Genomic DNA, 25,073 nt, shown 5'->3' with positions numbered 1-25,073 from the left:
CATTCCCTTTCTCTCCTCTATCTCCTCTCCCTCCCTCTCCCCATCTCTATCTCTACCTCCCCTCTCTCCTCCCTCCTCCTACCTCTCCCAGACATGCAGATGGTGACTCTAGAGAAGTCCCACAGTAGTCCAGGCAGCTCTAAGTCGTCTTCAGATGGCCAGCTTCGTTCCCACGGTCCCTCCCGCAGCCAGAGCAAGAGCAGCGTCACGCAAGCCCACCTGGAGGATGCTGGGATAGCTATAGCTGCCGCCGAGGCCGCCGTGCAACAGTCCCGCCTCCTACCAAGTAATCCCCGCTCCTTCCTGTGACCCACTTCCTCTCTGCTCTGCCACGCATGCTTGCTCATCATCTCTCCGTTTATCTCTCCTCTTGTTCTATCACTCCTTCTTTTCTCTTATTTTCCTCTCCCTTCTGTTCTGGCCTTCTGATTGGTTCTTCTAAGCAATTAGTTGGTTCCTCTAAGCAATCAGTTCTATTCTGTTGGGTTTTCTTGTTTGCTCTAGTGGTGGAACACCCACCGATCTAGTCAGAGTCCATCACTAAAACATTGCATGGCAGATCTTATAGTAGACACTGGCCTGTGGAGAAAACATCTCAATCTAAAATCTATATTAAAAATGAATTTAAAACTGCTGTTCTCACACTAAACACGCAAAATGTGTATGGTCGTCCGTTTCTCTGACGTTACTGTGAAGCCTGCAGGGTTGGGGAAAGTAGGGCAAAGCACCGTTTGGGCTCAGAGTGAGCAGATTTACAACATACGCACATCAGACACTCACAGTAGCCCAGAGTATGAACAGTAACACACAGGACAGAGAGGGGACAGCCACAGTTCAGCAACTCCTGTCTCTACTCCCCAGTCTAAATAGAGTGAGGATATACATGTCTATTTCCAACATGGTTTCTACTCTTTCCCAGTGTGATCCCCTATCTATCCTCCAGGTCTAGAAACCATGCTAGAGCTTGACCCCCAGGTTGTGGCATGCAGTCCCCCCCCCCTCTCCTGGTGTTGGTTCGGGTGTCTGGACCACTCCCCTAACTGCCCTTCCAGATTGGAAAAGGTCAAGCCCCCGTAGGTGTGTGTGAGCAAGTGTGAGTGTGTGTGCATGTGTGTGTGACCCCTGACCCCTAAGTGTGTCCAATGATACACACACCCTGAGATGTATAGTTTACCAGTAGCCCTTCCTCACTTCCCACCCCCGACGTGATGAGGTTATAAACCAGGACACACCAGGAAGTACAGACAGAGCAGCATGGGGGACAAAAGGCAACAGGAAACTAACTCTACACTCACCGGCCAATGAAAGTAAAGACAGGAGTCTGACCTTCAGGGGAACAGCAGTGTCTGGGGAAGGTGAGACAACAGGACGGGAGTATAGACATTATAAACAAAAATAATATAACCTCACTAACCAAACTGCAGGCCTTTCTCTCCTCTAGACAAACATGGTCTCAATAAGAAACATAATACAACTTAATGATCATGTAAACCATTTAGAGTTTTGATAAATACGTGTAAATAGTCAAAAACGTCTCAATAGTTGCTTTGGTAATTATTTAAATGTATAATAAATATGCATCTATTCAATAAATTACCATAACTATTATTTTAGCATCACTCTTCACTGTTTCTGAATTATTATTATATTTCTGTTACCCATACGTACTTTGCTATGACATCATGTTTATTCCATGGTTTATATGTTTCAGTAACACTTTACATAAATATCTCTGTTATAATGCTTTAGAACTTGTTAAAAGTTATATGTCTTATAAGAAGGCTTATATTTTTTGTCTCGCTTTGCATAACCTTTTCAACCGTCTCAAACTGGCTGTTATTCAGGATCATTATAAGATATTTATATCCGGCCGCGATCGGGAGACCCATGGGGCGGCGCACAATTGGCCCAGCGTCGTCCAGGGTAGGGGAGGGAATGGCCGGCAGGGATGTAGCTCAGTTGGTAGAGCATTGCGTTTGCAACGCCAGGGTTGTGGGTTTGATTCCCACGGGGGTATGAAAAATAATGTATGCACTCACTAACTGTAAGTCGCTCTGGATAAGAGCGTCTGCTAAATGACTAAAATGTAAATGTAAAATTATAAAGGGGCCATACATGCTCATGACAGGTCTTACAATGCATTATAACTACATCATAATAGATTGTTATTTAAGTAAAGTGTCACCCATGTTTGTTTTAGTCTGTTTGTCGGTAAATGTATAATTATCTGTAAGCTTAGGCAGGTTATGTTCATTGAACACTTTTTTTTTTTGTGGACACCAGGAGGAAAAACTGTTCGTAACAGCTAATGGGGATCCAAATAATCAAATGAATAAACACTGTGACCACAGATGTAGCTGCAGCATTTACATACACATTAATCAATGAGAATAGTAATAACCATTTTTATATTATAGTTTATAGAATATTATGGACACACATTATCAATGTAGTGAAATGGATCTCACTTTCTCTCCCTCCTACACTCACACACATGCAGTCATTCTCTGCCCCTCCTCTCTCTCCCCCTCTCTCTCTTTCCCCCAACCCTCTGTAGGACCGGGCCACAGGTTAGGGGATGTGTCGGGGCCGGTGGTGTCCTCAGCCCCCAGTCTGGTGGAGGGGTATGGGGGTCTGGATGGAGAAGAGGGGGCTGGCACAGGGGTGGACAGTGCCATCTTCCAGGTCCCACGAATGTGAGTAAACAGCCTGTGTGTGGGGGGCAGGGTGCGAGCATGATGGGTGACCTTACCTGAGACCTGAAGACTTGCGTTAAATCCCCAAGAAAGGTTCACAGGCTTTTGGTGTTGGATGATGTATCACATACATGTTTTGTATCTGTGGATCTAATGTGTGTTCATTTCCAACAGAGGGAAGATCATCCCCAACGGTCCTGACAAGTCAAGAGGACTGCCACTCTCGCTATCAGACAGTGAGGGTAAGACTGTGTGTGTGTGTGTGTGTGTGTGTGTGTGTGTGTGTGTGTGTGTGTGTGTGTGTGTGTGTGTGTGTGTGTGTGTGTGCGTGCGTGCGTGCGTGCGTGCGTGCGTGCGTGCGTGCGTGCGTGCGTGCGTGCGTGCGACATTTCCTCCCTATCTCCCGAGTGGCGCAGTGGTCTAAGGCACTGCATCGCAGTGCTAGCTGTGCCACTAGAGATCCTGGTCCGAATCCAGGCTCTGTCGTAGCCGGCCGCGACCGGGAGACCCATGGGGCGGCGCACAATTGGCCCAGCGTCGTCCAGGGTAGGGGAGGGAATGGCCGGCAGGGATGTAGCTCAGTTGGTAGAGCATGGCGTTTGCAACGCCAGGGTTGTGGGTTCGATTCCCACGGGGGGCCAGTATGAAAAATAAAATAATGTATGCACTCACTAACTGTAAGTCGCTCTGGATAAGAGCGTCTGCTAAATGACTAAAAATGTTTTTTAAAATTTAAATAAACTTTGTCTTTACATGTATGCCATCTGCTGGACAGAACAGGAAATAACTCCAACAGGCAGTTTTAAGCCTATCTGTAATTGCCTGGTCCCGTGCATCGGAAGTAACTATCTCGCTCTCTGTGTCATAACTATATCTAGTATTCAGATAGCTCAGGTGTCATGGTGGCTCCTCTCTTTTTCTCAGTTTCTCCAGTTTCACTCCATAACAATAGACTAGGGGCCATCTTAGTGCACAACTGGGCAGCCATTATGGATTTTGGGTCAAAGGTTCATTATCATGACAACTGACTTCTCTAAGTTTTACTGTAAATGAGCGCACGTTTCCCAACCTGACCTCTAACCGAGTTACAGCCAGAGTGATGTGGCGGAGAATGGTTTTGGGTTCAGAACTGAGTTTAGTGAAACTGGAGAGAGGAGAGTCCTCCCCTGGGCCCATTGTGGTGCAGGCAGTATGTCAATAATGTGTTGGTGTTGAATAATTAACATCTGCAGAGAGAAAGGGTATGTGTATCTCACTGTAATTTTGCCTCTGTCACTGTGTCTGTCTCTCTCTCGCTCTGTCCCTCGCTGCCCCCACCCCCCTTGTTCCCTCCTACCCCTTCTGTCCCTCCTCTCCCAGGGGGTGGGGGTAAGACCCAGGTGATGGGGGAGATCAAGGTGGCTCTGAAGAAGGAGGTGAAACAAGAGGGAGACCAGCTGGTCCTGGAGGTCCTACAGTGTAGAAACATCACTTACAAATTCAAGAGCCCAGACCACCTACCAGGTAACTGTGTGTGTGTATGTCTGTCTGTCTGTCTGTCTGCCTCACTGACTGTCTGACCATCTGACTGTGTGTCTGTCTGTAGATCTCTATGTGAAGCTGTACGTGGTGAACGTGGCGACTCAGAAGAGGATCATCAAGAAGAAGACCAGAGTGTGTCGTCACGACAGAGAACCCTCCTTCAACGAGACCTTTAGGTTCAGCCTCAACCCCACCGGACACTCCCTGCAGGTAACACACACTCTAATAGACCTTGTGTTTATTTTACGCTGGTGTCCTGCTTTATTCAGACTGTTTATTGTTCCAACTGCTCCTATGACTGTCCTGTAATACTAGTACTTTTCACACATGAACGCACAAACACACACACTGGACACTACAAGTATGTGTGTGTGTTCCCCCCTGTCCCTAGTTGTTCCTGGTGTCTAACGGGGGTAAGTTTATGAAGAAGACCCTGATAGGAGAGGCCTACATCTGGCTGGACAAGGTGGACATGAGGAAGAGGGTTGTCAGCTGGCACAAGCTGCTGGTCAGCTCCACACACAGCCAGTCATGAGAGGTCAACTTGAGAGGACACAGAGGGGTCAACCAGAGGTCAGTGAAGGTCAATGAATACTCTTGGTCAATAGCTGTTCTTAGTCAAGACGAGGAGGAGGAGGAGGAGGAGTTGAGTTACACAGTGCCCTTCATCTCCTTTGTGTTATTCTATATGGAAAGAAGAGCGAGGGGGAGGAGAAGAAGAGATAAGAGGGAAGGAAGAGGGGTTGCGGGTACGGACATGCCCAAAAAGAACTGATCCTACTATTCCCTCTCCCACTGCCATACATGGTCTGTACCCTGATTCTTAATTGGACCAAAGATTATCAGAGACTGTACCCTGATTGGATAGACTGCCAGCACACACACCGAGGAATGAAGAAGTCCTCCGCTGTAAGAGGACATACATATCTCACCACCTCTCAGCACTCTGCTCGTCATGTCAGATGCAAAACCTGACGTCAATCAGGACTGGGCAGCAATATCACAGAGATAGTTACCATGATGGAACTACTCCTTTCTGTTCTGTCTGGATCTGATAATGTTGTTTATGGCTTATCAGATCATTATGATTATTGTGATTGATCTGTGATTCTGTCAGTCAGTCAGTCAGTCAGTCAGTCAGTCAGTGAGGTTCAAATTGATGTATTTGTTTGTGTGTTTTTGTCCTTGGATGCTTGACAAAGTATGGAATGTTTGTTGTAAGATACTATTTATGTTGTGTACAAAAAGTACAGTGCAATTCTATGGTTGATATTGCGGTAACTAAAGCTGACCATACCTGAACTCTCAAGTCCAGTAGGTGGCAGTAATGCACCATTACAGTTTGTTGCCAACTGCCATAAAACTCCAACTAGATGTTACCTGGGTAGATGTAAATGTACATTCAGATTTAGATAGATATATGTCAGAATATGAATCATATCAGAGACACAGTGTACAGAGAAATGTTATTTATGACCATAGATACAGATATTACAGATGATATGAGGTGTCTCCTCATGTACAGTTTATTCTAAAGACTACATTCTGTACAGACAAGGGTATGGAAGGAGCACAGACAATCCAATCCCTTTAGCTCTGGTGTTATGCAGTTATACTGGGTGTTATGCAGTGGAAAAATAGGAAAATGCAGTTCAAATGGTAAATGTAGAACTCATAGCACAACTGAGACATTAGAGAGGAGAACTACTACATGGATATCCCTCCTCTTACAGGTGGTAAGAAAAGAACAGATAGAAAGAGGATGTCAGGTCCCTTCCCTGCAAACTCATTGCAGTCTGATATATTGTGTTGTGAGAGAGTTTGTAACCAACAGCCACCGTTGTATCGTATAGAGACTTAGGCAGTCTCCCCTTTTTCTTTCTTTGATTGCAATTGTTAACAATAGCCAAATCAGATATAAAGTAACATTCAGTTGGCCAATCATATGGTTCACTGCAGCTCAGCGGTCAGTGGGGGGTGGTCAGTGGGTTGGTGTGGTCAGGAGGGTGGTGTGGTCAGGAGGTGTCCATGCACTAGGCATTTGAAGGCCAGAAGACCAGTGTCTGTGATGTCACCAATATCTTGCTCTGGAAGGCTATTCCATATATGGACAGCAGTGTGTAGGAATATTCCGTCCCCTCCCCCTATTATGTCCTGAATGTTACTCACTGAGGACGATCACATGATTTTACTGGACCCATCGGACTGTTTATGTTTTTGTGATGTCTTACGCACATGTGACTGGAGGCTTAAACAATAGTTTTGGTTTGAGAGCGAAACCTAGATTGCTGGCTACCTTGCCCAACCTGCAATCCGACAGAGGGATGTGTAGCCTCTCTCTGGTGAGGTCCTCTGCTCCCCTGTTTGGGCTGCTGGGCTGCTCACCTATTCTATGTTAAAGCAACAGGTAGACACACCGGTCCTCTACGTATGTGTGACATCACAGTCTGGTTCTGTAAAAAAAGATTAGCGTAAAAAAACAAAAATTGTATTTTGAAAAACGATGTGTTTGTTTAACAGAACACCCAACATCATGCTGTAAACAGTACACTGTAAATTGTACACTGTGCAGTCAGTGTCAGTGGATGTAAACAACACAGTGAACCAGCCTGTGTCACTGCCTCTGATCAAAGCTCTAAGTCATTACCTATGGCCCAGTCATAACATGGCCAGGACATACTGATACACACTGATATACAGTCCAGGTCTATGGGCTCAGTACCATATGGAGCTACTGTTGTTAGTATATTGTTATTGTCAGTGATCTGTGTAGTGGATCATAGTGAACAACATCATCAGGTGACCCTACAGAGCTAGTACCCACAACCCTACTGTCAGTGTCTGAAGGCATATCACTGAGCAACTAGGGAGGACAAATGCAATTTCCTAATAAATTAAGTCCATATCAGAGGCTCGAAATTCAGACACTGAGTCTAGATGTCACAAATGTTCATAAGACAAAGAAACATGCTTTTAAAGAGGGTTAGCTTTACAGAAAATGATGTTGTCGTGCCAACCTTGTTTTGTAAGCAAACCCATTGGTTGTGTTGAAGTAATTCTATGCAACATAGACCTTGTGTTTGAATGCATTTTCTTAACATGTAATATCAGTGAACATTGTGTCTGAAAATATGTATCTTATGAATAGAATTTTAATTTATTTTGGTTTATATATTATTGAATAAAAAAATTTAAAAAAATATAGAGAGATTTTTTTACTACTTAACAGATGTTATCATGTACATGAAGCTTGTGCACTTTAGTATTACATCGTTGATTGATTTCCTTGTCCTGTGTAATGTGTCATGACATGCAAGTTTAAGTGTCTGTTCCAGTTAGTGTCTCTATGTTGAGATGATATTGAGTCATGTTATCTGTGCTGTATGAAGAAGTTCAGACACCACTCTTTGATTTCCATGGCAAAATAAAAACTCAAAAAACAAAATCTACAATCACAGACAATTTAAGCTACAAATTGCTTCACAATGCACAAATCTGAGGAGACATCAATCTGTATGTTTGATTCAACCACCAACACATGTATGTATAAATCAATGATGATGAGTCTGAGGAAAAATAATAACAGGTTATTTTCAATGCCCAACTCCAGGACTGTCCAACAACCCTTCATGATCTCCTTAGATTTCCCTCAGCTAGATAGTTAATATCCATTGTTCCTCAGTCCGTTGCTAGTAACCGTGAAACCAATCAAATGTGTATCTGTGGGGTGTGAATGTGGCATACTCATCTGATCTGTGTAAATACAAAGTGTTTTTATTTTCTACAGAGATTGATGAATCATATTGTCTGAGGTTCGAGCATGTGAGTGTCAAAAAAATGCTAAAAACTCAAATCTGTCTGTCTGTCTGTCTGTCTGTAGTGGTGTGTGTGAGGTACTTATGTGATCAGACTGTGTTGTCAACCCATGGGTGTCTGACTGTACAACCATGTCACTGACGTCACTGAGCCAACCTGGATGTTGCATGTTTTGTTGGTGGTCTGTCAATATTTTTGCTTCCAGATTATGTTTAAAAAGAGAGAGAGAATATGTATAGATTTATCAGAAATTGTATGCCGACTGTATAAAGATTATGCTTGTAAAATGGTCTTGTTTTTCATTCAGTGTAAAAATGGAGAATCTAGCGTTCTGGTTTTGTGTTTGTACACAGGATGTGTTGAGATATTATTATGCAATTTGTGCTGTAAAAAACGGCTGTTTACCTAAAGTCTAAATAATAAATATAAAAAGAGATTTATTCCACAACCTGAAAGTAGTTTTGGTTTATTATTTGAGCGTGTTGTGTAATCTGCAAATATTATTTGTCATTCTGCTCTCTTATCTATACTCCAGTCAATTGTTTTCAATAAGACTTGTTTGAGCACTACTATTATTCCTGTATATTCGCTTCATGTCCAGCAGGGGGAAACATCCTCTCAGTAATGGCTCCTAATGAACTACAGTAGTGTTTCCCAACCCTGGTCCTTGAGTACCCCCAACAGTACACTGTTTCATTGTAGCCCTTGACAAACACACCTCATTCAACTCATTGAGGGCTTAATGATTAGTTGACAAGTTGAATCAGGTATGCTTGTCCAGGGTTACAATAACAATGTGTACTGTTGGTGGTACTCGAGGACCAGGGTTGGGAAACACTGGACTACAGGACTGAACAGAAACGTTGTACACGCAGGCGTGCACGGACACACACACATGCACACAGCTTGCACGCACGCACACACACACACACACACGCACGCACGCACGCACGCACGCACGCACGCACGCACGCACGCACGCACGCACGCACGCACACACACACACACACACACACACACACACACACACACACACACACACACACACACACACACACACACACACACACACACACACACACACACACACACAGAACAAAGACTTATGTGCTGTGCTGAGAGAATGTGTATAGCATGCATTAGTCTAGTACCTCTGCATCCCCAGTCTAGAGACTTCATCTCTGTCTATTATCTGTCAAGGCCTCCAGCCTCCTGCCTTTCAGCACTATCATGTCCTTCCTTTCTCTCTCTACTTCTCTCCCCTCTCTCTCCTCCCTCTGTCTCTCCTCCCTCTGTCTTTCTCCCTCTGTCTCTCCTCCCTCTGTCTCTCCTCCCTCTGTCTCTCCTCCCTCTCTTTCCTCCCTCTGTCTCTCCTCTCTCTGTTTCTCCTCCCTCTGTCTCTCCTCTGTCTCTCCTCTCTCTCTCTCCTCTCGCTGTCTCTCTCACTCTCTCTCTCCTCTCTCTGTCTCTCCTCCCTCTGTCTCTCTCTCTCTCCTCTCTCTGTCTCTCCTCTCTCTTTCCTCTCTCTCTCTCCTCCCTCTCTCTCTCCTCCCTCTCCTCTCCCTGTCTCTCCTCCCTCTGTCTCTCCTCCCTCTGTCTCTCCTCTCTCTCTCTCCTCTCTCTCTCTCCTCTCTCTCCCCTCTCTCTGTCTCTCTCTCTCTCTCTCTCTCTCTCTCTCTCTCTCTCTCTCTCTCTCTCTCTCTCTCTCTCTCTCTCTCTCTCTCTCTCTCTCTCTCTCCTCTCTCTCTCTCCTCTCTCTGTCTCTCCTCTCTCTCTCTCTCCTCTCTCTGTCTCTCCTCTCTCTCTCCTCTCTATGTCTCTCCTCTCTATGTCTAGGCAGATCTCACTGTAGAATACATCTCCATGGTACATCTGCTCCCTTGCGTACACCTTTGTGGATGGAGAGAGAGACAGTTTATGTATAAGAGAGAATGTGTGTGTGTGTGTGTGTGTGTGTGTGTGTGTGTGTGAGAGAGAGAGAGAGAGAGCGAGAGAATGGGAGATGAGAGAGGGTGAGAGGACTAGAGAGATGGTGTGCGGTTGCTAAGCAACGATTGATAACCAAATCCCCAAGCATCCCAGATGTGTTGCCCTGCCCTGCCTCTGGGTCGGACTGTCTTACTGGCTCATCTGTTGTCCAATCAGACATGGCCTCTGAGAGCCTAATCAGGGGAACTAGAACACATAACACAGCCTGGCTGTCACCTGATATACTGTATAATAGATACAGTAGATTGGTTACATTGTTTTCTACGCCCATTTTATTTTAAAATGTACTACCAATATTTTAGACAACCCATAGGCAAAACATATAGAGTAGGTGATTGTGTGATTGCATGTTTACTGTAACCCCTGCTGTACATAATGCTTGTCTTGTTGGCATACGAACAAAAGGCTATGTAGGCCTAGCTTTTGGCACAACATCCTTGGCCCGGTAGCCATTATGTCACACATAGCACTTGTAAAACCCTTTAGATGGATCACATTGTGAAGAATTTGATACTCTAAATCACTATCTCATAACAGTATGTTCAATGGTGCGATCAATAAGCTATCAGTCACCGCTGTCTTCTGACAAGTCTGCTAGGGGTTACTCACACTGTCTCTCTGTCTGTCTGGGGGATGATGATGATTGGTAAAGACTCCCAGAGAAATGGTTTAACATCAAACTGAGTAAAATATGGTGTGTGTGTGTGTGTGTGTGCTTGTGTGAGAGAGAGATGTCAACCCAATAGAGCATCCCTGATAGGCTATGTATCTGTGACTAACATCACCTCAGACAGACAGACAGAGAGAGAGATAAATAAATAACCAATCAGGTACCTGTTAGAGCGCTGATGCCAGTTGATCAGATTATCGGTGGCGGGGCTGGGTTATCTCCGAGTGTGTGACACTCACTGCTGGTTTGGCGTGGCCCATTCTACACACTCAAACACGCAGCTGGAGAGGGGCGTAGTGTATGAATGTGCGTGCGGGTGTTTGGACGGGGAGTTGGCGCCTGGCAATGGACACCTACAGACCACACTCCGTGTTTATTTTACTGTTGTTATCGTCGGATATTTGTCTGCCGTCGCAGTTTCCAACACAACTCATGTAAGTACTAATCTAATCCCAGCCTATAGCTTCTCAAATCCCAACTCTTGGTTGTGTGACTCTGTAAATGCAACTGATTAATTATGTGTGTGTGTGTGTATGTGAGTCTTTCCTAACAATGAACAACTAAAACAATGGTATCTGAGGAAATACTGTGATTAGAAGCGGGTTAGACCAGTCTTGCGGTTTAGCACCTTGTCATCTCCCCCGGTATATTTGTTAACTTGTTGTTACATCGCTGCGCTATTATGTCTGGATTGTCTGGATATGCAATAGAGGCGGTAGGATGGGCACCGGTCCCGTTTCTCTCCTTATTTCAACCGTCTGCTTTTCCTACACCTAGCCATGACATATTCAATGTATTTATAGCCTGTGTGTGTGTCAGTGCGGCTGTTAATGAGACATGTGTTACTTTCACTAGTAGATTCCTGTGTGATGTTTGCCTTCGTTTGTTTAGGTTATGTGATTAATGACAATAACGCGCGCAGTGTCGCGGGCAGATTGTCGCTGTTGCCTGGCCAAGGGATAATGTCCTGTCAACTTGTTGAAACAACCTGGACTCAGGGGTTGACTAATCTGTCTTCCTCCATTTAGTATGATATGTTACGTTTCCCATGGTATGTATTCATTTGTGGATGCCCATCATCCATTTCGTATGACATGTTATGAATTACAATTCGTATGATATATTAGGAATTGCAATTTGTAAAATATGTAACGGATTTGCAATAGTCCTTCAGTTTGCCAAAAGGCACCTAAAGACTCTCAGACCATGAGAAACAAGGTTCTCTGGTCTGATGAAACCAAGATTGAACTCTTTGGCCTTAATGCCAAGCGTCACATCTGGAGGAAACCTGGCACCATCCTTACAGTGAAGCATGGTGGTGGCAGAATCATGCTGTGGGGATGTTTTTCAGCAGCAGGGACTGGGAGACTAGTCAGGATCGAGGAAAAGATGAACGGAGCAAAGTACAGAGAGATCCTTGATGAAAACCTGTTCCAGAGCGCTCAGGACCTCAGACTGGGGCGAACGACCCTAAGAACAAAGCCAAGACAACGCAGGAGTGGCTTTGGGACAAGTCTTTGAATGTCCTTGAGTGGCCCAGCCAGAGCCCGGACTTGAACCTGATCGAACATCTCTGGAGAGACCTGAAAATAGCTGTGCAGCAACGCTCCCCATCCAACCTGACAGAGCTTGAGAGGATCTGCAGAGAAGAATGGGAGAAACTCCCCAAATACAGGTGTGCCAAGCTTGTAGCGTCATACCCAAGAAGACTCGATGCTGAAATCGCTGCCACAGGTGCTTCAACAAAGTATTGAGTAAAGGGTCTGAAAACGTATGTAAATGATATTTCTTATTTTGTATAAATTAGCAAAAATGTCTAAAAACCTGTTTTTGCTTTGTCATTATGGGGTATTGTGTGTAGATCAATGAGGGAAAAAAAATATTTAATCAATTTTAGAATAAGGCTGTAACCTAACAAAATGTGGAAAAAGTCAAGGGGTCTGAATACTAGCTAGGCTAGGGGTTAGGTTAAAGGGTTAAGGTTAGGGTTAGGGGAAGGGTTAGCTAACATGCTAAGTAGTTGCAAATTGAACACGCAACCTTTGGGTTGCTAGACGTTCATGTTATACACCTACCCATCCACCCTGACCAACTACGATCCTTTCGTTTTTGCCTTAAGTAACCTTCTGTCCATACACTGTAACAGCCAGGTCAGCCTTGATACAAGTCACTATCCGTCGTCCATCCATGTCTGAGGATGTCGGGACATGACATAGAAACCGGCCACTAGGGGCAACATTGAGCACATTTGCCTCTGATTCCAAAGGTTGCAAGTTTGAATACAGCCATAGAGAGTTGTTTTGATCTTTTTATTTTAAGCTTATCCCAAACCTTAACTCTTACCTTAACCATTCAGAGTTAATGGCTAACCTTAAGAATTTGGAGTTAATGCCTGAACTTAACCTTAAATACTAATTCTGACTTGAGACTGAGAGCCGATAGCACTGTAAACCCCAAGGCATTTTTAACTAAAATACTTTTAGTAAATTGAACTCAAAGTCAATGAAAAGTCATTATTACTTAAAATGTTTATGTGGTACTGACTCAAAACTAAATGACAAGTCAGAAGTACATTTCTCAGGTTTTCCAGAAATCCCAGTTGGAAGATTAATGGAAATCCTTCAACCAAGATTATTTTTATTTTTTTTGGAATTTTGTAAAAGTTACTGCAATTTTGCTATGCTTCAAAATAAGGCCTTATGATTTATGTAATTATTGTCATAAATAGTTTAATTATAATGATACCATCTGCCTAGGAACTCACTTGGTGAAGGCCACAGGACTGAAAATGAATGAGATTACAACCATGTCTCTTTCACTAACAAATACAGTCATGGGTGGTAACTCTACAATTCACTAGAAAAGGTAAGGCACACTGGGAAATTATATTGGAGGCATAGCTTAGTGGGGGCGTTACTCAAAAGGTTCAAGCAGATACAACTCAAATCTGGACCCCCTACAGCAGTGGTCACCAACCGCGACTGGTCGATCTCCAAGGCATTCCTAGTCGATCGCCTAACGATACAGCCTTACGTTCGTATTTTGTTTTATTCGTTTTGTGCTGTTGGCGGTAGGTGCACTTGATTCAGCAGCCCTAGCGCCGGGAAGGAAAGTGTTCCCATTTTGAACCATTTCATGTGTCTGAAGGTAGAACTCTGCCTACACGGCAGGCCCAGAGAGCAAATCAAGTGCACCTATAGGCCTACCGCTAGCCAATCCGAAAGCTCAGATCACTGTGTCTGCACAGTTTTCTTGAACCATAGACTATAAAAAGAAGCCTGGAATGCACAGCAAAGTTGATACTGTGAGATTACAAAATGTTTAAAACTATGACTAGAGAGAGACTTAACAAATACAGAAAATAACTGCTGTTTTTATGAGTAAGTTTAAGTTGTTTAAGTTGTTATTCAACACTAGTGTCAACACTTTTTGTTCAATACTTTTATAAGCCATAAAATATGTGTTATCCCTACTTCCACTCACACTACAACCAGCACTGTAGCTGCAATGAATGACTATAGCAAAGTGTTCCCATAATTTTGCCTTATTATTAGCGGCTTGTTTCTTTTTTAATATCAAGGAATATTCAACTTTCTCTGTTCATAGGAGTAACAACATGAATTGGTGCATGAGGCAGAAATAATGCAGTGTAACTTGAGTTTTCGCCATCAGCTTGAAGACTGTGTCCCCTTTTCTCAGCGGATGGAGGGAGAGCAGAAGGATGGTGAGTTGGGTAAGAGGCAGCCTCACCGCTGCTCCCTCCCCTCAGACTGACCATCAGATGCAGTTCATCAGTCCAGTAAAAAAAATGTACGCGCTGATTGTTATGCTCACTCAGCTGTGCCTCACAAGTTATAGAGCAAATTATCTATTTGATAATATACCTACATTTAAAAAATATAATTTCAAAATGGTCTGAGAAGAACAACATTGACAGGGCAATTCAAACATAGCCAATATGCAGTGATAATGTAGGCCTGTAGCCTACTGTCACGATCGTCTTGAGAAGAAGCGGGCCAAGGCGCAGCGTGATATGCGTACATAATATTTATTGAATGTATAACACAACGAACAAAACAACAAACGATACGAAACGTGAAGTCCTACGGTTACACAAACCAAACGGAACAAGATACCACACCAAAACAATGCCAAACGGCTACCTAAGTATGGCTCCCAATCAGAGACAACGAGCTACAGCCGTCTCTGATTGGGAACCACCCTGGCCAACATAGAAATACCAAACTAGAACATAAAACAATGAAAACTCACACCCTGGCTCAACATACAAGAGTCCCCAGAGCCAGGGTGTGACACCTACTTCAAAAACCTCATTACTACTGAACTATTTTTAATTGGTTAATGTTGCATAGGCTTATGTTTTATAAGTCATGTTTAAAAAAAATCTAAGCGGTAGATGTTGGCTTGCATTTTGACTCAGAAAGTGATCTTGACTCAGAAAAGGTTGGTGACCACTGCCCTACAGGGTCACAGTGACTCTATCAGTTTGAGTAATGACTACAAAATCACGTTTTGAGTAATGACAGCACATTGGTGTTTACACTGTACCAAACGTAACATATCATACTCATTTGAGTGTCCTGGATTTACATTGACTATGTTACGTCTAGTGTACGAGACCAGACTGGTAGAAAAGAGGAGTTAGAGCTTAATTAAAGCTGCAATATGTAACCTTTTGGATGACCTGACCAAATTCACAAAGAAATGTGTTATAGATTTGTCATTCTCATTGAAAGCAAGTCTAAGAAGCGGTAGATCTGTTCTATGTGCGACATTTCTGTGCTTCCCATTCTTAAGATTTGTTTTTGCATCTTTTACTTTCGGTTTTGTACACCAGCTTCAAACAGCTGAAAATAAAATATTTTTGGCTATGACAAATGTATTTCACAGCGTTTAGATGGGACAATGATTCTCTTCACTATACTTGCTTGTTTTGTCACATAAACTGAAATTCGACTAACTATTAGAATTTTAGCAACCAGGAAATGGAGAAGTGATTTCTGCATAGTGCATCTATCACGTTTCAGGAGAATACCCAGATGCAGACAGTGTCGAAGTAACAAACGTTTATTACAAAAACAGGAGGCAGGCAAACGACAGGTCAAGGGCAGGCAGAGGTCAGTAATCCAGATCAGAGTCCAAAAGGTACAGAACGGCAGGCAATCTCAGGGTCAGGGCAGGCAGAGGTCAATAATCCAGGGTGGTGTGACAAAATACAGAACGGCAGGCAGGCTCAGGGTCAGGGCAGGCAGAATGGTCAAAATCAGGAAAACTAGAAAACATGAACTTGAAAAAGACAGGAACAAGGGGAAAACTGCTGGTAGGCTTGACGAAACAAAATGAACTGGCAACAGACAAACAGAGAACACAGGTATAAATACACTGGGGATAATGGGGAAGATGGGCGACACCTGGAGGGGGGTGGAGACAATCACAAAGACAGGTGAAACAGATCAGGGTGTGACAGCATCTTTAAGACTTACTGTAGAATATATGAGATAATGATATCATACTGATATCATACTGTTATTCTGTGACTCCCAATCCCACAAGTTAAAACAGTGAAACACAGAATATGTATTTTCATGGATTTATTAGAGAGATCATACAGTATATGGTTTATTACTATGCAATACCAGATTATAGGACCTGGTCTAACACAATAAGTGTTGCTTTGGGAAAATGGGAAGAATAGATTAATGCTCTCCCAGTGTTAAAGAGCTGATAATTGAAGGTAACAGCAGACATTATGTTTGTGTAATCAGTTAGCTTCACTCCACCCAGCAATTACTCTGGGGATGTAGGATGCGACACAGGGAGAGGTATCTAGCGGTTACAGGCAGGTAGCCTAGCGGTTAAGCGAGTTGGGCCAGTAATCGAAAGGTTGGTGTTCGTATCCCAGAGCCGACTAGGTAAAAAATCTGTATGTGCCCTTGAGCAAGGCACTTAACGCTAATTGCTCCAGGGTCGCCATCAATAATGGCTGATCCCTGGCTCTGACCCCACTCTCCAAGGGTGTCTCAGGGGTAGTGGGATATGCAACAAAAAAAAAAACTTTCCAATTCACATGTGTATAATACACACCTTTACATGTGTGAAATAGGACACATGTAAGCACCCACCTTATTATTATTATCCGTGGCAGGTTGGGTAAATGCCAGTCCCAAACATTAAACTGCAATCTTTTTTTAATCTTTGTCTTTCGTTCTGGTGATTAAATTGGTATAGTTGTATACAGAGGTTGGGATTTGTACATAGTCTTCTCTTCTGTCTTACAGAACTGGTTGCTTTTACATGGTCATTTGTAAGCAGGAATCTAACGAATCCCATAATCCCCACTGTATTGAAGCCCTTTCTGTTCTATAAAAGCATCGTCACACAGGTGTGTGTGTGTGTGTGTGTGTGTGTGTGCGTGCTTGTGCGTGCGTGTTTGTGTGTGAGTGTGTGTGTGTGTGTGTGTGTGTGTGTGTGTGTGTGTGTGTGCGAGTTGATGCCTGTGTTGTCAGACTGTGTCTGTCTCTATAATAATGTGTAATTAGTCCATAGTTCAACCTAGCATTCCGCTGAGACACTCAGTATGGATACACTCATTACCCCCCCCCTCTCTCTCTCTCTCTCTCTCTGTGGAATAATTTAGGGCAGTATCTGACCCAGTTGCTGTGAGTGTGTATGGGTAATTATTCTGTGCTGAGTTTAGAAGTTAGGGTAGTTATATTCTGTGCCAACTCAGACAAACTGCACTGTCTATACATGAATGGAGCAGAGCTGGGTCTGGATTGGTCAGTTTGACAGACATGCACTTGTACATCTAGGGTTAAATTATAGATGTATTGGAGATGATCAACTATTTTTTTTTTTTATCATGCACATAGAGCTTACAAAGTAGTACTTTATATGTTTATGTAAATGTTGAGGTTTTTGGCCAAATGAAAGCTGAGAGGTAAAAAACCTTACCACAACTTATTACCTCCCCTCTCTCTCTCTCTCTCTCTCTCTCGCTCTCTCTCTCTCTCTCTCTCTCTCTCTCTCTCTCTCTCTCTCTCTCTCTCTCTCCCTCTCTCTCTCTCTCTCTCTCCTCTCTCTCTCTCTCTCTCTCTGTCTCTCTCTCTGTCTCTGTCTCCTGTCTCTCTCTCTCTCTCTCTCGTCTCTCTCTCTCTCTCTCTCTCTCCTCTCTCTCTCTCTCTCTCTCTCTCTGTCTCTGTCTCTGTCTCTCTCTCTGTCTCTCTCTCTCTGTCTGTCTGTCTGTCTGTCTGTCAATTCAATTCAATTCAATGGGCTTTATTGGCATGGGAAACATATGTTTACATTGCCAAAGCAAGTGAAATGGATAAACAAAAGTGAAATACACAATAAAAAGTGAACCGTAAATATTACACTCACACAAGTTCCAAAATAATAGAGACATTTCAAATGTCATGTTATGTATATATGCAGTGTTGTAACGATGTGCAAATAGTTAAAGTACAAAAGGGAAAATAAATAAACATAAATTTGGGATGTATTTACAATGGTGTTTGTTCTTCACTGGTTGCCCTTTTCTTGTGGCAACAGGTCACAAATCTTGCTGCTGTAATTGCACACTGTGGTATTTCACCCAATAGATATGGGACTTTATCAAATTGGATTTGTTTTTCAAATTCTTTGTGGGTCTGTGTAATCTGAGGGAAATATGTGTCTCTAATATGGTCATACATTTGGCAGGAGGTTAGGAAGTGCAGCTCAGTTTCCACCTCATTGTGTGGGCAGTGTGCACATAGCCTGTCTTCTCTTGAGAGCCAGGTCTGCCTCTGGTGGCCTCACTCAATAGCAAGGCTATGCTCACTGAGTCTGAACATAGTTAAAGCTTTCCTTAATTTTGGGTCATTCACAATGGTCAGGTATTCTGCCACTGTGTACTCTCGGCCAAATAGCATTCCAGTTTGCTCAGTTTTTTGGTTAATTATTTGTGTCAAGTAATTATTATTATTTTTTCTCATAATTTGGTTGGTTCTAATTGTGTTGCTGTTGGAGTCCTGGGGCTCTGTTGGGTCTGTTTGTGTTTGTGAACAGAGCCCCAGGACCAGCTTGCTTAGGGGACTCTTCTTTAGGTTAATCTCTCTGTAGGTGATGGCTTTGCTATGGAAGGTTTGGGAATTGCTTCCTTTTAGGTGGATGTAGAATTTAACGGCTCTTTAATTGATTTTGATAATTAGCGGGTATCAGCCTAATTCTGCTCTGCTTGCATTATTTGGTGTTTTACGTTGTACACAGAGGATATTTTTGCAGAATTCTGCATGTAGAGTCTCAATTTGGTGTTTGTCCCATTTTGTGAATTCTTGGTTGGTGAGCGGACCCCAGACCTCAGAACCATAAAGGGCAATGGGTTCTATAACTGATTCAAGTATTTTTAGCCAGATCCTAATTGGTATGTCAAATTTTATGTTCCTTTTGATGGCATAGAAGGCCCTTCTTGCCTTGTCTCTCAGATCGTTCACAGCTTTGTGGAAGTTACCTGTGGCGCTGATGTTTAGGCGAGGTTTGTATAGTTTTTTGTGTGCTCTAGGGCAACGGTGTCTAGATGGAATTTGTATTTGTGGTCCTGGCAACTGGACCTTTTTTGGAGCACTATTATTTTTGTCTTACTGAGATTTACTGTCAGGGCCCAGGTCTGACAGAATCTGTGCAGAAGATCTAGGTGCTGCTGTAGGCCCTCCTTGGTTGGGGACAGAAGCACCAGATCATCAGCAGACAGTAGACATTTGACTTCAGATTCTAGTAGGGCCGGGTGCTGCAGACTGTTCTAGTGCCCTCTCGCAAATTTGTTGATGTATATATTGAAGAAGTTGGGGCTCAAGCTGCATCCCTGTCTCACCCCATGGCCCCGTGGAAAGAAATGTGTGTGTTTTTGCCAGTTTTAACCGCACACTTGTTGTTTGTGTAAATTTCTTTTATAATGTTGTATGTTTTTCCTCCAACACCGCTTTCCATCAATTTGTATAGCAGACCCTTATGCCAAATTGAGTCAAAAGCTTTTTTGAAATCAACAAATCATGAGAAGACTTTGCCTTTGTTTTTGGTTTTTGTCAATTAGGGTGTGCAGGGTGAATACGTGGTCTGTCGTACAGTAATTTGATAAAAAGCTAATTTGACATTTGCTCAGTACATTGTTTTCACTGAGGAAATGAATGAGTCTGCTGTTAATTATAATGCAGAGGATTTTCTCTAGGTTGCTGTTGACACATATCCCACAATAGTTATTGGGGTCAAATTTGTCTCCACTTTTATAGATTGGGGTGATCAGTCCTTGGTTCCAAGTATTGGGGAAAATGCCAGAGCTGAGCATGATGTTAAAGAGTTTAAGCATAGCCAATGGGAATTTGTGGTCTGTATATTTTATCATTTCAGGAAGCAGCTTCCTCCGAAGCTGCCTCCCCTCCTTGTTTGGGCAGGCTTCAGCGTTCGTCGTCACTGGCCTTCTAGCCACTGCCGCTCCTCATCTCATCATTCAATTTTTTTTGTCTTGTTTATTACACACACCTGGTTCATATCCCCTCATCAGTACCTGTATAAGTATTCCCTCTGCCCCCCCTTGTCTTTGTGTGTGATTGTTTATTGTGGAGGTTACTATAGCTCAGTGGAGCTATATTGTATTAAGGATCGCCGGGATATTCACCCATGTGCCTTGTTTTCTCCAGTGCGCCGTAATACCACACTGGAGTGTTTTACGCATTGCTGCGTACCGGCGTCTTACCGAATAAACCATTTATTCTGTGATTTACCCTCCTGCGTCCAAATCACCTGCCACATTTCATTTAGGATACCATCAACACCACAGGCCTTTTTGGGTTGGAGGGTTTGTATTTTGTCCTGTAGTTCATTCAATGTAATTGGATAATCCAGTGGGTTCTGGTAGTCTTTAATAGCTGATTCTAAGATTTGTAATTAATAATGTATATGCTTTTGCTGTTTGTTCTTTGTAATAGAGCCAAAAAGATTGGAGAAGTGGTTTATCCATACATCTCCGTTTTTGATAAATAACTTGTGTTGTTGTTTATTTAGTGTGTTTCAATTTTCCCAGAAGTGGTTAGATTCTATGGATTCTTGAATTACATTGAGCTGATTTCTGACATGCTGTTCCTTCTTTTTCCGTAGTGTATTTCTGTATTGTTTTAGTTATTTACCATAGTAGGCTCTGATTTTCTGGGTCTCTATGTTTTTGGTTCGATAGGTTTCTCAATTCCTTTCTTAGGTTTTCGTATTCTTCATCAAACCATTTGTCATTTTTGTAAATTGTCTTAGGTTGTCTGCTTGAAATTGTTAGACTTGATAGGGAAGCTCTCTCTCTCCCCTTCCTCTCTCTCTCTCTCGTTGTAATCCTGTGTTGGCCTTTTAACGGGATTACATGCCTCATTTAGGGGAACATAAGAACAGAGCAGCACTGAGGTAACACACACACACACACACATACTGGAGGAGTTTGAATGTGGTCTGAATGGAGATGTGTGCAAAACAGATGATATCATCAAACCATTCACAAATCTGCCATGCTGTGGAGAGACTGTGATGGAAGGAGGCTGGCCACGCTAGTAGGGAATATTTACACACAAGTATGGATGCAGGCACACGCAAACACGCACACAAACGCATGCACGCACGCACACACACACACACACACACACACACACACACACACAGAGCTCCAGGGCTTTAGAGCTTAGGCACTACAGAGAAGAGAAGAGAGGCAGATTAGGTGTCTGAAATTTGGGACACTTGTGACTTGGCAATGAAACTCATCCAAGTCGAGTCCACTGAGACATTTAGGGACACGATTCTTCCTTATACCTCACCTCCTCCCAACGCAACCTCACCTCTTTCACTCCCCCAGTCTTCTCTCTTTCACTTCCCCCTCCCCACAGAAATTCCAGAGCAGGCATCCTTAGCCCCACCCCCCCACCCCCCTCTCTGTGTCTTTCCCTCTCCCCAGTCACAATCCTCTGGACACATTCAAGTAACCAGCTTTACACTCAGTACTCTCAGGGACTGTGTTATGAACAAATGATGCAAATGACAAATGAATGTGTTTGTGTGTGTACGTGTGTGTGCATGCGTGTGTCTCTTGCTCTGTGTGTATTTGTTTGTTTGTGTGTGTGTGTGTGTGTGTGTGTGTGTGACATTGTCTCTCTCCTGGCCATAAGGGAGGCTCATGGTAGGGTCTGTGAGTGACAATGAATGACAATAAGAGTGTCTGCATCCCACTCCAACCCCCAGCCTTCTGCATGCAATATTAATGGTCCTGTTTCTCTCTCTCTCTCTCTCTCTCTCTCTCTCTCTCTCTCTCTCTCTCTCTCTCTCTCTCTCTCTCTCTCTCTCTCTCTCTCTCTTTTCTCTCTTCCGCTCTCTCACTCCATCTCTCTCTCTGTCTTTCTCTCACTGGGTGTTTGAGTGTGGATGTGTGTGTGCGCGTGCGTGTGTGTATTGCTTAGATCATAGGAATCACTGTGCTGCCATATTTCTAGACCTATCCAAGGCATTTGATACTATCGACCATCCCCTACTCATTCAAAGGTTGTCTGAAATGGACCTCAACCAGGCGTATTGCAAGTGGTTTGGGAACTATCTGTCAGACAGGACCCAATGTGTGCTTTCTGATGGTATAAAGTTACCTCGATATTAATAAAGGTGTCCATCAGGGGTCCTCTTTACTATTTAAATAAATAATATTTGTCTATCTGAAAAAACCTGTAACATTCATATGCAGATTGCACTGTTATGTATGATATTGCCCCTACGACTGACCAGGCTATGTTGGAGCTGCAATCTGATTTTGTTGCCTTGCACAAAGTCCTTGTTTATTTACTTTATGGTACTTTATGCGGGAAAAACTAAATGTATGCTGTTTTCTAATTCTCGTAGAAATATTATAGATGGCTTACACATTTATGCATTGGATGGTTCTTTTATCGAGCAGGTTCCCGCCAATAAATATCGGGGCTTTTGGATTAAAAAACATATGGATGAGCTACTTAAGAAGTTGAGATTTAAAGTAGGCTTCTTTTATAGAAATAGATCATGCCTCTAAACAGTAGGAAGCAGATTGTGTCCACATCACCAACCAACTATCATGGTCCAAACACACCAAGACAGTCGTGAAGAGGGCACGACAAAGCCTATTCCCCCTCAGGAGACTGAAAAGATTTGGCATGGGTTCTCAGATCCTCAAAAAGTTCTACAGCTGCACCATCGAGAGCATCCTGACTGGTTGCATCACCGCCTGGTATGGCAACTGCTCGGCCTCTGACCGCAAGGCACTACAGAGGGTAGTGCGTACGGCCCAGTACATCACTGTGGCCAAGCTTCCTGCTATCCAGGACCTCTATACCAGGCGGTGTCAGAGGAAGGCCCTCAAAATTGTAAAAGACTCCAGCCACCCTACTCATAGACTGTTCTCTCTGCTACCGCACGGCAAGCGGTACCGGAGCGCCAAGTCTAGGTCAAAAAGGCTTCTCAACAGCTTCTACCCCCAAGCCATAAGACTCCTGAACAGCTAATCATGGCTACCCGGACTACTTGCACTGCCCCTCCACCCCCATTCCAACTTTTTACGCTGCTGCTACTCTGTTAATTATTTATGCATAGTCACTTTAACTCTACCCACATGTACATATTACCTCAACTACCTCAACTAGCCAGTGCCCCTGCACATTGACTCTGCACTGGTACCCCCCTGTATATCAAATCAAATCAAATCAAATTTTATTGGTCACATGCGCCGAATACAACAGGTGCAGACATTACAGTGAAATGCTTACTTACAGCCCTTAACCAACAGTGCATTTATTTTAAACAAAAAAATAAGAATAAAACAACAACAAAAAAGTGTTGAGAAAAAAAGAGCAGAAGTAAAATAAAGTGACAGTAGGGAGGCTATATATACAGTAAAATAAAGTGACAGTAGGGAGGCTATATATACAGGGGGGTACCGTTGCATTGTCAATGTGCGGGGGCACCGGCTAGTTGAGGTAGTTGAGGTAATATGTACATGTGGGTAGAGTTAAAGTGACTATGCATAAATACTTAACAGAGTAGCAGCAGCGTAAAAAGGATGGGGTGGGGGGGCAGTGCAAATAGTCCGGGTAGCCATGATTAGCTGTTCAGGAGTCTTATGGCTTGGGGGTAGAAGCTGTTGAGAAGTCTTTTGGACCTAGACTTGGCACTCCGGTACCGCTTGCCGTGCGGTAGCAGAGAGAACAGTCTATGACTAGGGTGGCTGGAGTCTTTGACAATTTTGAGGGCCTTCCTCTGACACCGCCTGGTATAGAGGTCCTGGATGGCAGGGAGCTTTGCCCCAGTGATGTACTGGGCCGTACGCACTACCCTCTGTAGTGCCTTGCGGTCAGAGGCCAAGCAGTTGCCATACCAGGCGGTGATGCAACCAGTCAGGATGCTCTCGATGGTGCAGCTGTAGAATTTTTTGAGGATCTGAGGACCCATGCCAAATATTTTTAGTCTCCTGAGGGGGAATAGGCTTTGTCGTGCCCTCTTCACGACTGTCTTGGTGTGTTTGGACCATGATAGTTCGTTGGTGATGTGGACACCAAGGAACTTGATGCTCTCAACCTGTTCCACTACAGCCCCGTCGATGAGAATGGGGGCGTGCTCAGTCCTCTTTTTTTTCCTGTAGTCCACAATCATCTCCTTTGTCTTGGTCACGTTGAGGGAGAGGTTGTTGTCCTGGCACCACACGGCCAGATCTCTGACCTCCTCCCTATAGGCTGTCTCATCGTTGTCGGTGATCAGGCCTACCACTGTTGTGTCGTCGGCAAACTTAATGATGGTGTTGGAGTCGTGCCTAGCCATGCAGTCATGTGTCACGCTATGGCTCCGGGACTGTGTATTTTGAGCCAGGGTGTGTTCATTTGGTTGTGTTGTATTTGGTTGTGTTTCATTGTTTGGTCGTGTGACTCCCAATCAGTGGTAACGAGTGTCAGCTGTCGGCTCGTTATCTCTGATTGGGAGCCATATTTAAACTGTCAGTGTTCACCTTAGTGTTGTGGGTTTTTGTTCATTTCGGTTCGTGTTAAACCGTAGACGTCACGTTATCGTTTATTGTTTTGATCGTGTGATCTGTATGAATAAAGGATATGTTCACTTTCAACGCTGCGCCTTGGTCCACTCTGTTAGACGATCGTGACAGAAAAACCCACCAAGATGGGACCAAGCAGCGTGTCCAGGAGCCATCGCCAGGGAGATCCCTCACAGATCTCCTTCGCCTCCTGGACTGGGTCAAGCCGAGTGAGGAAGAGAAGGGCTTGACATTATGGCAGAAGGGCGAGAGGCTGGCGAGGGACATGGAGACCTGGTCCACGGGTAGGAGAGACGCC

At 43.8% G+C, this 25,073-nt stretch overlaps 2 protein-coding genes across 2 annotated transcripts in view; both read left to right on the top strand.

Annotated features, from left to right (window-relative positions):
• Positions 1–4,752, top strand: part of LOC311135494 (protein piccolo-like) — a gene marked incomplete at both ends in the record, with an annotated part of 50,439 nt that extends 45,687 nt beyond the window's left edge. The window contains 6 exons of the mRNA XM_084169491.1: positions 92–286; positions 2,558–2,696; positions 2,871–2,938; positions 4,056–4,199; positions 4,282–4,427; positions 4,609–4,752. Coding sequence (XP_084025617.1) covers positions 92–286; positions 2,558–2,696; positions 2,871–2,938; positions 4,056–4,199; positions 4,282–4,427; positions 4,609–4,752 — 836 coding nt within the window. The remainder of the gene's footprint in view (positions 1–91; positions 287–2,557; positions 2,697–2,870; positions 2,939–4,055; positions 4,200–4,281; positions 4,428–4,608) is intronic.
• Positions 4,753–10,992: 6,240 nt separating this feature from the next.
• LOC311135495 (voltage-dependent calcium channel subunit alpha-2/delta-1-like) overlaps positions 10,993–25,073 on the top strand; it is a gene marked incomplete at both ends in the record, with an annotated part of 111,145 nt that continues 97,064 nt past the window's right edge. Inside the window, one exon of the mRNA XM_084169492.1 lies at positions 10,993–11,126. Coding sequence (XP_084025618.1) covers positions 10,993–11,126 — 134 coding nt within the window. The remainder of the gene's footprint in view (positions 11,127–25,073) is intronic.

Source organism: Coregonus lavaretus, assembly GCF_964263955.1.
Source record: "Coregonus lavaretus genome assembly, chromosome: 9".
In the NCBI taxonomy this organism is placed as follows: domain Eukaryota; kingdom Metazoa; phylum Chordata; class Actinopteri; order Salmoniformes; family Salmonidae; genus Coregonus; species Coregonus lavaretus.
Note: the sequence above shows the minus strand (reverse complement) of the source record. Positions and strands in the feature narration are given on the sequence as shown.